This window comes from Patagioenas fasciata, chromosome 3 (genome assembly GCF_037038585.1).
Source record: "Patagioenas fasciata isolate bPatFas1 chromosome 3, bPatFas1.hap1, whole genome shotgun sequence".
NCBI classification, from domain to species: Eukaryota; Metazoa; Chordata; class Aves; order Columbiformes; family Columbidae; genus Patagioenas; species Patagioenas fasciata.
In genome coordinates, this window is record NC_092522.1 from 32,566,078 (window position 1) to 32,583,340 (window position 17,263).

Here is a 17,263-nt window from a genome sequence, read left to right on the forward strand (position 1 = left end):
ATACCTCTTCAGAGATCCTCTGGCCTATTTATCTCTCTTACTCAAATACCTGAGGCTATGGCATTTCCCACACCACTGTCATCTTAATGAGTAACAGCTGGGTCATGATTTGCTAGGAAACTTCTAACTGCCATCAGGGCATCCTCTAGCAGGGTTCAAGTGACTTGGATAGTATGTCTCTACCCCAGACATCTGTGCATCTTCATCAGACATGACACCATTTTGGAGGCCTTGGCATGCTCAGGTGGATCAGTGAATCGTAACATGGTTTCTATAAATTACTTGGAGGCTTTCTTGCAAGTAAATTTAAGGGAGAAGTAGGAGCTGCTCAGTCTTGCATATAATGTAAATATATACTCAGATTCTTTGACATAAATATTATTCAATCATTAATCAGAGTTCTTCAGTGGAAAGTCTTAATATAGATACAAATATACTCATCTAATACAGATTTTACATTTGTCTTTTCCATTTCCTTTGAAGTTCTTTGAGGAATTAGTCTCTTCAACTGAGAGGACACTGAGATAATGCTGTAACCACTCTCCCAGATATACTGCTGCTCCTTGCACGAGGTGCCACAAAAGTGAACAAATTTGTGTCTCACATATTAATGCAGACGTGAACTACACAACACCAGGGACTTCCCAGCCACTGGGAAGAAACCTTTCTTTCTATTCTCTCCATACTTAATACATGGCTTTGAAATATTTCTTATTCCAAATATTCAAAAGTATTCTAAACAGGCAAGGAAGACAGAATGGCTAAGTAACCTGTGACTCTCAGATATTCATCATGATATGGAGTGCTTCACAAATCACTTGGTATTTATATGATGTCCATGGAGAAAAGAAATGGCACTATCTATTCTGAAGACAGATAAGACAGAAATCAAGATTAAAAAAACTTGACTGATTTTAAATGTCTGATCTGAGACATCACGCCCTGTTTCAATGAGTAGTCAGCACCCCATAATGCTTGAATATTCAAAATGCATTTCCCTCTAGCTTCAGCACTATGTGCTCTCAACTCCTGCAAATCACGCCTCCAAGGTATCCAGCTGAGCACTCAGCAAACTAGTGACCTCCTTTCCAACCTCTGGCTGGAGTGACTTGCTTACCTGCACAAAACAGCTCACTGGGAGAGGTGAGGATAGAATGCAAATTACAAGAGCAAACCTAAATGGCTTTGGCATATTCCCTCTTGTGATCCTGGTCTTACTCACTTTATCACTTTCCATTTTGCAACTGAGGTAGTAGTACTGTTGGAGATGATAGTTTCCTATGCTGTATGTTTCTGATTCATCATCAAAGCAAATCTGCCTCGTCTACTGAGTTATAAAAGGACTTCTGTAAAAAATCAAACCAAAACAACAACAAAAAAACAACCAAAACAAACACACACTGTCCCGTCGTTCCCCCCCCCCCAAAAAAAAACCCACACCAAAAAACACAAAACCAAATCAAAAACCTAAACAACAATCATGTAGATTTTCCTTGCTTCTTAATAGATGCAGTACAACAAGGTTAAATTAAACATTTTCACCTCCTCCGTCCATTCTGCTTCTTTCCTACAGGATTGCTCTTCTGGACCCAGTTCAGTCTCTGTCTTGCCATGGCTTTCACCAAAGGTCTTTCTCCTCCTTTGTGACCTTCTCTTGCCCTGGCAGGAACAAGTTTCCTCCCTCACCTCCCATTCCTTTATTCTCATTCTCATTGACTCTTTCAGCAACCAACTCAATGTTTCTGATTTATCTTCCCTTATGAAGAAAGGCTGAGGGAGCTGGGGCTCTTTAGCTTGGAGAAGAGGAGACTGAGGGATGACCTTATTAACGTTTACAAACATATAAAGGGTGAGTGTCACGAGGATGAAGCCAGGCTCTTCTCAGTGACAAACAAGGGTAGGACAAGGGATAATGGGTTAAAGCTGGAACATAAGAGGTTCCACTTAAATTTGAGAAGAAACTTCTTCTCAGTGAGGGTAACAGAGCACTGGAACAGGCTGCCCAGGGAGGTTGTGGAGTCTTCTACTCTGGAGACATTCAAAACCCACCTGGACACATTCCTGTGTAACCTCATCTGGGTGTTCCTGCTCTGGCAGGGGGATTGGACTAGATCTTTTGAGGTCCCTTCCAATCCCTGACATTCTGTGATTCTGTGATCTTTTTTCCCTTCTCTAACCAGAAGAGAAGGCTCATTTCTCCCCATTTTCTTGATGATACAGAGGTTTTATTGAACGCACAGGTGTTTCCATTTCAAGTGCCTAAACGCAGCTTGGCCCAGAGCTGCCCCCAGCTGCAGAGTCGTTGGGATGCAGCGTGTTCTGGGCCCAGAGCATCCTCAGCTGGGAACACACAGAAGCTCTTCAGCAGCTGAGAAATTTAAGCTGCTTAGTGAACACACAGATTTTTGGAGGTTTTAGCTTTTAGGTTCCTTTCAGTCTCTGCTTGATATATAAATAAAGCATAGCATTTTAGAGTCCTATTTCTCAGCCTAATTTGTACATATTTTACCAAAAATATCTTGCTCCAAAAGCATATGCAACAGCATTCAAAGAAAAGGCCTTCAATTTTTTCATAGCCTGTGTAAAGATAGCATTTTTCTCCTAATTTCCTATGTAGAATCATGTCTACTGTAATAAAAACAAAGTAAAAAAAAAAAGCAAAAAAATTCCAAACAAACAAACCAACCCACCCCAACAGTATGGAAAACAACTCAGTATGAACTAGCAAGGACTAACACAAGTAGCTGAAAACCAGAATTTTATAATGAGAAGTGTTACGCAACCTTAACAACAGACCATCAATGCTCCTTGTAAAAATATACAGCTCACGCAATTAAATTAATTTACAAAACAAATTACAAAGAGAAGAGGGAGACAGAAAAGCAGAAGGCAGTAAGTTTACAGAAGTCAATTCAGGGTCTGTTGAGAAGGTGCAAGAAACACAGAGGGTGGAGTGGGAGGGCAGGTAGAGACAAAGGGAGCACTCAGTGCACAGAGAAGAATAACAGCTCTGGTATATTTTATTCAATCAGTCAGCCAATCTACAAGAATAAACAACATCAAAGGGATTTTTGTTCCATTTTTTAACAAAATAAGGAAACCAGCAGGCATGCTTCTGTGTACATGCTTCCCACCACAACTTCTGGACCAGCTGTACAATTTCAGTCCAGCCTGACAAAAAGGATAAGGGAATCCAAACTATTAGGTCTTGTTTCTATGAAACTAGCCAGCTGGGTAAAGAAAAAGAGATCCTGTTTCTGTCCTGCTCAGTGAAAGGCTAAAACTTCAGTCACACATGACAAAATCCACTTATCTGCAAAACAAATCCATGAAAAAAAAAATTACCAAGCTCACTTCATTTCGCTGCTCAAGGAATCTCTTTTTATTTCCTTTTAATTAAATAATGCTATTTAAAGTTACATTCCACACTGGCATATGTCTTCAACATCGACATATATGTTTTTAACATAAAGACTTTTTCTGTCTTTAACATCGACATATATGTCTCTAACATCTTATTTTTCATTCCACGTGTTTCCAATGAGTTTCCTTCAGGAAAGGTCATATTCTACTTCATTTTGCCATGGATGGCGCCAATTGAGCCTTCACCAATAACCATGAGATTCAGGTTAAATTCTCTGGTTTAGAGAATTTACCTTTGTGCCAGCCTTCCACGGTGTTGCACAGGTGATGATGCCAAAAAACTGAAACACAGTGCAAAAGGCAGCAGCTGACAAGCAAGGGCTGCCTGCCCTGCTTCTACTGCTCCTATGAATTTGAAATGAAACCACTGATGTGTTCTACAGACCAGCACGGAATTCCGTTCATATTTATATTATTTCACCCTGAGATGCCTTTTTCCCCCCCACAGTATTTGCACTTCAAGGTCTGTGTCGACCTTGCACTGCAGCAGCGTAAAGTCATTGGCTCCAAAGAATCAAGTCCTCTATACTTTGGTATATAACCTAAGCAACTATTTCCCAATTCACTATGATGTTGCCTAATTAAACTAATCTGCGGAACACCTACTGCTTTAGGAGAAGGAAACCAATATTGGGAACATCTTTTCTGAACAACCCTTGACTTGTTCATTAACACAAGTTTAGTTGATCCTACTGCTACTAGGCTTCAGATATTATGGCACATACCCATTTTCCTGACACTTCTGAGAGGTGGTGATGATGGAATATGGGATGCTAGTATACGATATTGCAACACAGTGATGCACTTGAATAATTTACATTTGGGGAATATGAATTAAAGAGGAAATATATTCTGGAAATTTAATTCTTAATTGTGCTTCTTAATGCCTGCACAGTAGACAGAGATTTAAGTATGAGGAAATGCAAGAGAAAAAAAATAAAGTATCTATCTTCTGCTGTTTGTAGCACAAGTAGATTAAGTTGAACACGTGAGTGTCATGATCTATAGTTTTGAAGTTCTACTATTACAATATACAATATGCAGATTCTGAAATCAGGGAAGGTTGGTTCTCTTTGCATATGAAGGTGTAAGAACAAGAAAGCACATCAAGGAGAAATCTGCAAAGTGTGACTGGTACTCAACACAAACATGAAATCACATTGTATGTGTCTGCACGTGAGGGAAAGTAAAAGGGTAATTAACATGGTACATGAAAAAATGAATGAGTTTTATTAGTCCTGGTAACAAGATATTGTAAGTCGAACCTCCACTGTGATCAAGCCAAGTGTATGAGTTAATCAAGACCTTCACTGAAGTATTTCTGTTAACACTTTCATCTTACCAGTGGGAATTATTTATAAAACCGTTTTCCACTGCTAGCATGACAAGGTGATCATTAACACAGCACAGACCACGCGAAGGAACAAAATTAAAAACATGTGAAAGTGGCACTACATTGGTACTGTAAGCAACTGCCATAAATAATTCTGCTCCTCAAAGTGACTTCAACAGTCTTGCTGTAAATCTAACAAATCAAAAAACCTTTATAAAAAGCCTAAATCTCAAAATTAAAATTTCTAGGCTTCCCAAAGGATGTTTAACTTGAATTTCTCATGCATGAGAAATCAATTTGTTCAACAAAGCCCGTTCCAAGTTCACCTTGTAAGAGCTCATTTGGAACTTATTTCAGAAAAGAGAGACATTGAGTTTTACACATTTTAGGTTTGGAAGTAACAGACACTCTGTCCCACAATGGCCTCCCCCGCATTGACACACCAGGAATTAAAGCGACCAAATCAGTGGGAAGGCAATGGCTCAGGCAATCAGTAATACAATAAAAACACCTCTCATACCGCTCTGACTCTGGCACAGGTAAGTACTACCCTGGACATTAAGAATGCTGACTGCTGACTTACCTGAACACAAGCTGGTGGTTTAGGTTCGTTTGCAAAGGTATTTAAAGTCCTGATTTTACTCCCACACAAACACACACAAACTAAATTCTGTGTGCAAAAAACTGCTTGCAGAAATGTATCATTTCCTCATTCTTGGTGAAATACCTCTCAGTGCAAAATGACATTACAAATAAACGTCAATATCCTATGTGCATGCCATGAAATGGGGCAGAGGCCTTGCACAGGACAAATACCATGCACAGGGCTCTATGTGGCTTTTCAGTCTTATTCTTGCAGAGGTGATCTCTTATGATGCAAAAGGCAGAACAAGAAGAAATCTACACTCCTAGTATCTGTATCAATCTCTGCTGCTGAGAGACCTTCACTCTCCACAGCTGTTGATCACAGTTTTCCATAAGCAAAACATTTACAAAAAAACACATTATTCCCCATTGCATTATACATGCACTTCTCAGCATACATTTTTGTATTCTTTCTATGTATAATACAGATATTATAGTAAAATTTCATATCTGTTCGCTTAAATATGAACAGCTACAAACTAGATGGCTACACTACTGACATAGACTTTTAAAGTTTTGTCCATTTAGAGCTATTAGGTAACAAAGGTCTGGAAATAATTGAAAACTTGTAAAAATTTAATTAGCAGGCTCTCCAGCCCTTCACATGCTTTCAGCAGATATCCCATTTCAGCCTTTATAAAGAGCGCCATGTGCGTACGGTTGTGCCTAGCCAGGGTTGTCCCAAATCCTTCAGACCAGAACTTCTAGAATATGGTTCTTGGCTGCACTGTTCATGAAGGTGATGTTCAGGATACCCAAAACATCAGAAATGCTGGGCTATATTCATTTGGACTTCTGCATCTCAAGCAATCTGAGGAGCAGAGCAGTGGCTGCAGGTTACAGGTAACTAAGCCTTTTTGTGCACAGTCCCAGTTAGAACAGCACCCCACGTGTTTCACCTATAACACCAACTCCCATATCCTGATTTTCAAACATATCTAACGCATGGATGTATGCTTTGAGAAACTGAGCTCCCTATAAAAAGAAATAATTTTATTTTAAATGGTATGCAACTCCTTTTCATTCTTCCAGTGGTGTTCTTTCCCCTGTTCCCTCTTCCCAGCTTCTAGTTATTAAATAGTTCTTGAAGTAACAGGATTTCTTTGCCACTGTTGTTTTTCTTCCTGTTTTGCAACACAATCCAGCTTAAAAAAACCCAACAACATTTTTCCAATGCTTGTCCTATATCAGATTGCTCAGGTCGGTAGCCATTGGACCTTTTTAAAAAGAAATTCCTTGGGACAGCTTTACCCTTTCATAGCAATAGCGCAACACAAAGAACAGCATTAATAAACTTTGAGAATTGCAGCAACTGGTCAGCAAAACAATGCAATCTGTGCTCAGACTTCATTTTTATAGATGAAGGACAAGCTACTATTGCAAGTTTCATCTCAGCTTTTTTGAAACAATAAAATTGGAGTCATTTTATTCAAATAACACATTCGAACCTTGGTATAACAAGAGCTTACCACAGCAGCAAACTATCATACAGACTGTAGGCCAGGACCTGCAACCCCCGTATATTGTGGGACCTCTACTATGTCTCTAAATAAATCTGTTAAAATTGTATTTCAGAAGTCTAGATATGATTAAAAAGCTGAACATTTTGGTTGATTCTTGGCATGCCCACAATTAGCAATACAGAATGCTAGCCACAAAAAACAAAAACAAAGAAATGCAACAAAGAATGACCACAACTGTAAAAACTAGTCAACCTAGGGCAGGTAATACTATTTACTTCCACCTGGCGTTCCTTGACATTCTTTGAGTCTCTTGTGAAGAGAGCACTTCTGTTCCAAAGACATCCAAATCACGAGCTCTTCTGCATTTTAAGGTTGTTCAGAGAAAGCATGGAATAGCTCTGCTCAGAACAATGTGATCAGACCTTCAGTATTTATTTACTCCTGGAGAGGCTGATTTTGCATAGTTTACTGGTCTGGCTTGCAAAACTATTTTTTCAATGAAGACAATTAACACTGCTACTTACTTTTTCTATAATCAATCCAGGAGTAAAGAAAAAACAAAACAGTAAAACATACATATTTTGTTCTTGTTTTTAGCACTAAAATGCCTCTCAGAAATAAAGTGCAATGTTTTAAAACTAGATGATTAAGAGTGGGGCTATTTTGCTTGTATCAAAAGGGCACACATTTGTTAAGCCAACAGGGACAACACCTTCACAGCATGTATCAGAAAAACCTGGTTTCATAAGCTTAGGGAGTTTCATAAACAACTGCAGGAGGGTGTGAATTCACTTTGGCTTCAAGTAAATGGTTCTTCATTAATATTTTACTAAGACACAAAGACTCCAGGTTTAGTAGGGAAGCTGTGGATAGCAAACAGCCTTCCTCTACTCCGGCTTTGTGATTAAAGAGAAAAGAACTGGTATCAGAAAAAAAAACAAACAACAACATAGATACAAAGGAAGACAACATATGCAGAAATGGGTTCCTGAGCCCAAAGGTAATTACCAGTGAGTATTCTGTACATAAATATTTAAGCCCATTTTCTATCTTTGTCAGACAACTTCTCCTCTGTATCTAGGAACAATAGCTAAACATTATTCAAGACCTAACATTAAACCAGGAAACAATCATATTACAAACGCAATCTGAAAGATCTCAATTACTTCCCAATCAGATATTCCAAAAGTTTTCAAAACAACAGGAGATATTTTTAGGGTATAAACTAGAATGTCAGATATAAAAGAAATAAAGACCCAAAAGAAATTAAAGACCTAAAATATACGTATTATCATAAAAATATGACTGTCCTACGGGTCAAATCTGCTCCTGAAACAGCCCTCAGTTTATTCTGGCAGAGACACCAGATGAATTCATTTACACTTACAGACCTCAATTCTTTCATCCTTGCAACTGACCTGTAATTGTTACCTTCTTAGAACTATTACAGCAGATGTAAAAAACCTCAAATTATAGCTTCTAGCCACAGTAAGTATTTCATAATCTCTACCACGTGTCATTTTGCTTTCTGGAACAAACTTCTTAAATGTGAGGTCACCACAGTCAGCAGGTAGTCACCAACTGGCACAGGTATTTCCTATCTGTTTAGTCTGCTGGGATTTCAATGGTCATCGTTACACATCTGTCCCCCTGCATAAATCCTACACTGTGCATGTGCATAAGGAAGTATTTGCCATTAAATGAATGGAAAGGAAAAAAAGATGCAGCCAGAGGTATTATCCCTTACACAGAGGGCTGAACATTCAACATTTCAAGGACAAAACGTCCTTTTTCTCTGTGAACCCCATTCTACTTATGATCCCACAATTACAGAGAGCATAAGTGGTGGGTGATGTCCCACTCCATGCTTTACAGTACTTTTCAGTCCCATCTGGGTGCACTTCACTGTGCAGTGTTCTAGTAATTCTCGGCAGCACACCCACTGCCTCCCTCACTGGGACCTGCTTCTCAGGATTCTCAGAACACACAAGCAACTGTTTGACCCTTTCTCCTGGCCTCAGCATGCCTTATCTAACATAACCAAAGAGGCATTACCACCTTACAGTGTCCCTGAAAACAAAGTCCTACACCATGCTGGAATATAATGCCACAAACTACTGCCACTACTTTACACCTCTCCAACAAGGTTGCAACAAATATTGCTTTTATCTTAGGCTATTACATAAACGTCATGCACTATCTTTTTAAAATTGAATTCTTTTGTAGAAAAATCATCTTGTTCCGCGCCAGGAGCAGCTCTGCTTTGCTGTGAGGTTTTTCTGGTTTTGATTGCAGCGCATCTTTATCGTGGTCTCATCTGTGTGACTTTTCTGCTTTCCAGCACTTAAAGGCCATTTGGATAAATGCCACCTCCCATTTAAATCCTAACATTCAGCTCAAAAGACTCTTATTTCATAGCAGGCTTAGAAATCCAGTTCTTTTTAGTGAGCTGTGCATCTAGTTACCATAATGCAGTTATCAAGAAATCCTGGAGCTGATCCCAGAAAAGAAAAAAACAAAAAACAACCCACACCATATTAACCTTCCTTCCACTTGTCCCCAATACAAGGAACATAAACATATTTTGGCTAACATGATTAGCAGTTTTCCATTAGTAACCCAGATGATGCTGTGAGAATTTCTGGACTGTTCCCAAGCACCCGTGGTATATCACAAGATCTGACTGGGAGATTTTTCTGACCAACACATTCCAAAATTATAAGAGACTCTCAAGGTAGCTTGAAAATTATGGATGGCAATAAGTACTTGTAAAATGTTTTTTCCAATCTGCTGGTTTTTTCCTACTCGGGGCAGTAGGAAGGCCCTGAAATTGATCCATTTGTGGGAAGATCTTAACTTTCCACATCATAGCAGTTGATGTCATGTATCCAGAATGAAGATGTTCCATCTTCTGTATGCAGCTGTAACCATCCACAGCACTAGCAACCAACCTCCCTTTTCAGGCTGGCTGGTGGAAGAGCTCCAGACAACAGTTTCAGCACAGCTCTTCATGCACACAAGTTCTGAATTCGTGCTTTTTGTAGCTACTCCATCAAATCTCTAAATAGAAAATAAATTCAAATTTCAGACTAGAGGAGAAAGTGCACAAGTCTGACTTAAATCAAGAAAAGGAAATGTATCACCTACAATACTGCCAGGGACTCTGGTTAAACCATCCTCAGACCCGATTGCATGCATGCAGTTCCCTAGCTTATGTTCAGGTAATTACCACTTATTCTTCAAAGCCAGGCAGCTGCCAGAACTGGTTTTAAAAGCCACAACTAAAGGAGCTGTCTGGGGCCTCAGAGGTCTATTAGCGTAACCTGAACATCAGGCCAAGTCAGCCAGTGCATGAGAAAAGTTGAGCCCCACACACCAATCTTTGTCCAGGATCAGAGTAACCTGACACTCGTTTCATTCACCACAGTCCTCCCATTTGCTTCAAGAGAAGGCTACGCCAGCACAGAAGTAGAGCAAAAAAGTGGTGAATCTGTCCCCAAGTTTGGCAAGAGGATGAGCACATTGGTCACGTGAAAAGGAGAGTTATGAACATCTTGTTTGTATCTCTTCGTTATATACTTCATTAAACAAGACATGGTGACTTAAAACTGCTCTATTTCCCCAACAGTGGTGCACAGGTTCTCACCCCAATCACTTTGTATCTCCATTGCCACAGCGCACAGACTTAGCACTTCATAAACAGGTCTGGGGAGAGAGGAGGGTTAACTCAACATGCAGATGAACTAAAACTTTAAGAAATCTATTTAACACATTTACCCAACGGTAAACACGTGGAAGAAAAGCTCCTTTTACTATGGCCAAAGTTTGCATGTACTTTAAGTAATAGTCTGAAAACACAGTTTCAAATGCCAGCAAGCACTTGAGGCAACAGTTAAAATAGAATATCTTTCTTCACTGTTCCTGATGCAATATGTGGGATGCTCGTTATCATGCATCCTATCATGCACTACCAATGACAATGGTATTTTTAACAATTTAGGTTTGCCCAGCTCTCAGCTGTTTCAGTAGCAACTGGAGCAGTTTAAATCTGAGTCGCTTGTCCTGGAATACTTCATGGATCAGTCATAAAGGACATTTGGGGTACAAGTTCTGAGATCATGCCAGTCACCCGTGATTTGCTGATATCACCCGTGGTGTTGCTGATGAATGCCATACCCTTGTGCTGCATTAACATCACACAGACCATGTTCTCTCTTATCTCCAGCTCAAGTGATTTACTAGATCTTCTTAGGGAACACATGTATGAAAACTTCTGCACAGCTTTAGGTTCACTGAGGATAGGGACAAGAAACATAAATCTGATCAGTATTTCTTTTCTCCTCATCTCTTCCAGATGTTAATATAGTCAGTCTGAACTTCTCTTAACTTCTCCTTTTCTACCTCTGCTAAGGCTTATTTACACCACCCCCCTCAAAAATCCCCCATGTAAATAAGCCTTCTTTCACGTACCTTCATGAGAGAGACACCTACTCTAGATTCATGAAGAAGTTTATTTTTAATTGACCTTCGATATTAATGATGTGTTAAAGAAATAGAGGCACAGGAAACAAGAAGCTTTGCTTTTCTGCATGCCAAGGAGGCAGCATGGTTCCCAAAAAGAAAGGTTCTACTCACTCAAATGCTAAAGCCTGGAAAAGAATTCAAAGTCACTTAGAAAATATTTTAGTTCTTTAATCTAATAAAACTATTTTTTTTTCCCCCTCAAGCAGCACATTTTAACTTTTCCCTTTACTCACATTTACACTCTCTAGTTAATAAGCAAAATAAAAGTTGCTGAAAGGCTCCTAAAGGCATTTAGTCTGATACAGCAAGGTGTGGCTGAGATACTGTGGGCCACTAAAACACAAGTAAACACCCAGCAATGAAGATTTCCACAAGAATCTCAACCTAATCTCCTCTCTGCAGAGCAGTGCCACCTCTTCCCAAGAGGATGTCCTTCAGGAAGAGGAGTCAGCTTCTTTAAACCAGACAGCTAGTACATTTTTTTCCTGGTGACTCAAAAAATAGGACATTTGTCATTTTCACTGATCATTTTTTCTGAAGATAAAAAGTGGAATCTATGAGGAAGGGAACAACCATCAAGAGAAGAAAAGAGAGCTTTGCATTGCCTTTTGTTCAGAAACTCATGGCAAAGGGGTATCATCTATTGCTTATTTCCTAGGCATCTGAAATGGGAACAGAAGGAACAGAATTCATATATCTGAATTTTCGGCCAGTGGATTAAATCAGCAATATGTTCAAAACTAACTATATCTTTTATAGCTCAAACCCCCTCCTCAGAATTACTCAAGAACTAAGGGAAATAACAACAACACTGGACTGATTTTCAAAGACACAATGCATCAAGTGACTGTGGTGCTCACACGGGGCTGTTTCTCTTCCAGACCATGAGCTAAATTGTTCATCTCTATACTAGGCTGTTGTTTCACCATAAATGCAGCAGAAGGCTCCCAAAGGCCTAAATTATACTCAAGAAGAATATTTAAGCTGCTAAATCATTCAGGCACTTTCAAAAGTTAGTTCAGCTCAATTTTAAAAATCAGCTAAATTGGTGCTAAAGCTGACAACACTAAAAATGCTCTTTAAGCTATTTAAGGATAATTTGGTAATTCACCAAGATAAAGGTTAAGCTGACTAAAGGTATTTAATATAGAATTTTAGATAATTGCACTTGCTTAGTAAAATATAGTTCATTCAAACTTCTAAAATACTAACAATATCCTAACTTTACTTAAGGTAACATTTCTCTAGATAAAAAAAAAGTCATGGAGGAAAATGACAGCAATGTATAGTTTTTGTTCTAGCACTGAGTTACTCGAATTTTTCAGTATATTCAGTAAAATGATTGTCAGTAGAGAAAGCAAGCTCTTATTTCCCTGACTTAAATTATCTTCTTTCTTTTAAGGAGTAACCCCCTTGGATAAGAAATGCTGCTGTGAATAGGTCTAGACTTTACACAGCCATGGGTCACTAATTTAATTAGATTTCAAAGCAGCTATTCTACATTTACACCGAATACAATACTTCCTGTACCCTCCCTCGTCCTAAAAGGAATAAAACAATCCCCCAGAAGTTTACACCTCAATGCATGAGGAAACAGCAACAAAGTGCACATACAATACCTTGAGTTACAGATGGGGTTTATATTGTTCAAGTTATTAGTAAAACCTTAACTAGCTGCTAAGTTGGTATTTTTAGCAAGGAAAACAAAAGGTTCTCTCATTTCTAAGTGAGACTGGATTCTGTTTGACCTGCTTCGCTCAGAAAATGACTGCTGTCAGCCAACTTCAGTGACCTCCCCTCCCAATTATGAGCTTTTACACATATTACAAAATTAAACCAAGTTTCTCTGTATGAATAAAAGAAATTTTTAAAATTGACTTTCCTGGTAACTGTGGAAGTCCTTCCCTTCTGTAAAAAATAACAAGGTTTGTAGAGGTTTTCTTGGGGAGAAGGGTAGAGCGAGTGTAGGAGCCCTGCTATACCGGTGTTTGGTTTTCTGAGCTGTTCTCCTTTCAAGCAAAAATGGGTGCTGCAATTTTCACAGGGTTCTTGTATCACATTTGTGACCCTGAGTTTCAGACTCTGCAAAGTAACTGCTCTCATAATTTGACTGATCCAAAGCTGCATGGAGTAGTCAATTGAGGAAATTGGGGTTTTTGCCCTCACTAAAAGCCATGAGTTAATAACAAGGAACCAAGTTCATATTCTCTTCCAGGAGCTCATATAACATTTCAAAGAATTACACAAGATTGGAGCTGTTACTGTAAGTGAAACCACACTAATAGATGGGATCATTTGCCTCCAGTTTCACCATCTATAAATGGCCTGAAAATACCTATTATTTCACACAATCATACTGCTAAACATTTGTACTGTTATTCAGCAACATGTATGTAAAGGAAAAACTGCCTATAACAGTTATATGAGCAACATATGCAAATAAGTTTGTTATTACTAACGACAGTCCAACTTCCCATTACTCTGCTGAAGCAGAATAAAAATTTAGTCTCTGTCCAGCTGTTACTTGCAAATACAAAGTCTCTCATATGCTCTTCTGCCATGTATGAAGTAAAGGGGAACCTGTCAGGCTGCGACAGGGGATTCCTTTGGATCTCTGATATAAATCACACACTTAAGGTGTTGATTCCCTAAGGTGACAATAGTTATTTCTTCAGTTCTAAAGACACGGGAAGAGCAACTACCTTACACATTGTATACGCAGCCAGAGACCATTTTGTGAGGAGTGGATTTAATGAAGAGCCAGTGCCAACATTTCTGGCAGGTCCAGTGCTTAGATTTTCTGAGCAACATTCCCACTCTGTATATGGTGAATTAACAGCAGTAAAAGGGTGAAATACACCATAACCTATTTCCACAGTGCAGTATTTCTAGAAATAGAATGGCTACTAGGGCATAAACATTTTTGATGCACAAATGAAGCTGAAAGTATAATAGACTCTTTACTGTCTAATGTTAGGTAGTGGTAATGGCAATGAAATAAAACTGAAACAATTATAGACTATATGAAAATGAGATTCTAATCATCCATTTCTCTTTCTGATGTCTTGAGTCGTATTTTTTTCTGATGGCATGATAATACTGCTGGGCCACAATACCTACTTGTCATCATTCAATGGAAATGAAAAGTCAGTCAATGTAAGACATCCAGCATTTTGTTATCAAATAAAAGATTTAAAGAGAGCTGTTTTATGGCTTCTACTGAATTTCAGTGTATCATCTTAGATATTTTAAAATTACTCTGTGATGAAAGAGCAGACTTTCATGGTAGGAAAACTGAGAAAAAACAAGTACATATTTGAATGGCATTAAAAACTGCCAGCACAGAGAGCACTGGTGATCCAAGAAATCTCTAAGTCCCAGACCCAAACTTATTGCATACCCATGTGCACATGAAAGGGGATAAATGAAAGTAACAACATTCAAAGGTAAACTTACTGTAAGCTGGTTGTAAACAAAAGCCACAGGAGCAAAATTCCTCCCCTGGCTCCCCTAAAAGCTAGAAAGCAAACCACAAAAAGTGAAAGGGGGAGGGAAGGGTGGGAGGGAAAAAAAAAAAAAAAAAAAAAAAAAAAGAGGTCACAGGAAGGAACAATAATAATGTAAAATGGAGGAAGAAAGAAACTGGATTTTGTCTTTCCAAAAGCATACGCCTTTGCAAGTCAGAGATGAATGAAAGCAGTTTAAGTGAAAAAACAGGGTGGCAAAACTAAGTATAATCAGGGGGTTAACATAAGTTTGGGAACAGGGTTCCTACCCTAATTCGGAACACAGCAAATAAAAAAAATTAAAAAAAAAAAAACAAAAAAAAAAAAACAAAACACCAACAACACACACACAAAAAAACCCCAACAATTATGAGGTTATTTCCTCAACTATGGTCACCTTGGCTTTACAAAGTGGTAAGTTATAAAGCAAGCACTGATATCACCTTATTATGAATTAGTAGGACAGAGGCCTCATGCAGCTACAGGGCAATATCCCTTGGCACAAGGATACAAGAAGGAAGAAGGGAGAAGATACAAGGAGCCAGGGAGAAAATCCAGCATTGTGTCATTTCCAGAGAAAGTACCATCTAGAGACATTTGAGGATGCTCCCCAAAGGCCAGTGTCAAGGACCCGAGGCACACACATACAGAGACTCTTGATAGTCAAGAGAGCCGTAGCTGGGACCAGATAAACAGCCAGAGCTGTGATAAAAGCCCTGGAATCAGACCTGTGGGAAGATTAAATCTGTCCCTAACACATCCCTCCTTTTACCCCCTCCTAGCCCAGAGCACTGAGCCTGAACAGCGCCAGCTCAAAAACACATCTGCCTCATGAGCACATTCCCACATACTTCTATCTACAGTAATGGCAAACATACATTTTTACTTCTCCTCTTTTTTTGTTCTTTTATCTCCAGTCTCTCAGAGGTTCACATGGAGATGGCAGACTCATTTGAACCGACTGCAGACAAGCTGGTACAGGCGGTACTGAGTAGCGTAGGCTGGCAGTGACCACCAGAGAGAGATGCGCTTCGTAGCAAGTTCTAATTTATTCACAACACACGGAAGAATGCGTCAGCAAAGGCTCTCAAAGTGATGCACATTAATTAGTTAAGCCTACTCAAGTTTTGTGGCTATTTTTAAATTAATAGGGTTGAGAAAACTAGGGCATGCAGACAAAAAGGCTGACATCCTCGAAAGCACATTGTGGCTATGCAGAGAATTGTCTTTGTTGATCTGGATCTAAATGGATTTCAAGGTCTAATAAGGAATCAGTGAGTTGAATACTGTTTCCCAGCTTCCTGCCTCTCTGTGATTTGGCTATTACAATGACCTGGGATTCATGGAGTGTCTTCCACTGCATTATTTTAGAACAAAGCTGGTATTAAAGAACCTTCAAAATATTAAATTATGTGACAGTTAACTCATCAGAGTAAGAATCATGAAGCTGAATACTGCTGTTGTCTTTTTTTTACATACGTGTGTAACAATATGCAAATTATACCAAGAACAGTAAAAGCAAAATAATAAAGTATGGTAGGTGTCGAACAATCATAACCTGCTGTTATCTTCTGTGGGATGTGTTTCTAAGAGACACATGGAACACTTCACAGTTAGCAAGAAGTTTGTGATGAGAAAATAAATACATTTGTCTCTCAAGTATCCAATAATATTTAAAAGTAAAGAAAAGTTAACATACCTGTTCCTTTACTGCTCTTTTTTTCATACTGTGCCACTTGTATAACCTCAGCAGCAGTATCCCTTACTACCAAATCTTCATTCTGCAGCAGTAGAATCACACATTTCCACATAGCAAGGGTATCAGACAGTCCTACATTTATTACAGAGAAAAGTTAGAATTCTATTTCTTACACTCATTCATAGAAGATACAAAGCTCTGTTTCCACAGCTAAACACAGCAAACTCAGTGAAACGCTGCATCCTGGGTAGGAGAAACACACTGGCAGAACACTGGGACGACAACTGGCAATATGATCAAAACGCTCTGTGCGCCTGTGAACTTCATCTAGGTGTCTGACACAGCTTGGTTTAAACAGTGGTCAACAGGTAAGAGAATGGACTGGGTGCGACTTCAAGTGTTCTGAGTTTTCTACAGTTTCTAAGATTGCAGAATTCCTGTCTGGCAACAGCAAAAGTCTTGCTCCTGGACACCAACCAGTGCACTGTGACCACGGCTTTGCTGTTGCAATCTGCCTGAAGCAGGGGCTATCAAGCCAGATTTTGTCCAAATACTGCCAGTAGTGCTGGCATTCCCTGCAGCAAATGATCCCACCTCCAAGGGATCTACCTATCAGCTATTTCTCCCATATCCACCTCACTCACCACCATGCCCTGCCACCCTTATACCC

General features: G+C 39.2%; 1 protein-coding gene across 7 annotated transcripts in view; it reads right to left on the bottom strand.

The window, feature by feature from the left end:
- Nucleotides 1-17,263, bottom strand: part of THADA (THADA armadillo repeat containing) — a 171,707-nt gene that overhangs the window by 13,718 nt on the left and 140,726 nt on the right. For all 7 annotated transcript variants that reach the window (XM_071806063.1, XM_071806064.1, XM_071806058.1 and 4 more), the window contains one exon: nt 16,594-16,725. In XM_071806063.1, coding sequence (XP_071662164.1) covers nt 16,594-16,725 — 132 coding nt within the window. The remainder of the gene's footprint in view (nt 1-16,593; nt 16,726-17,263) is intronic.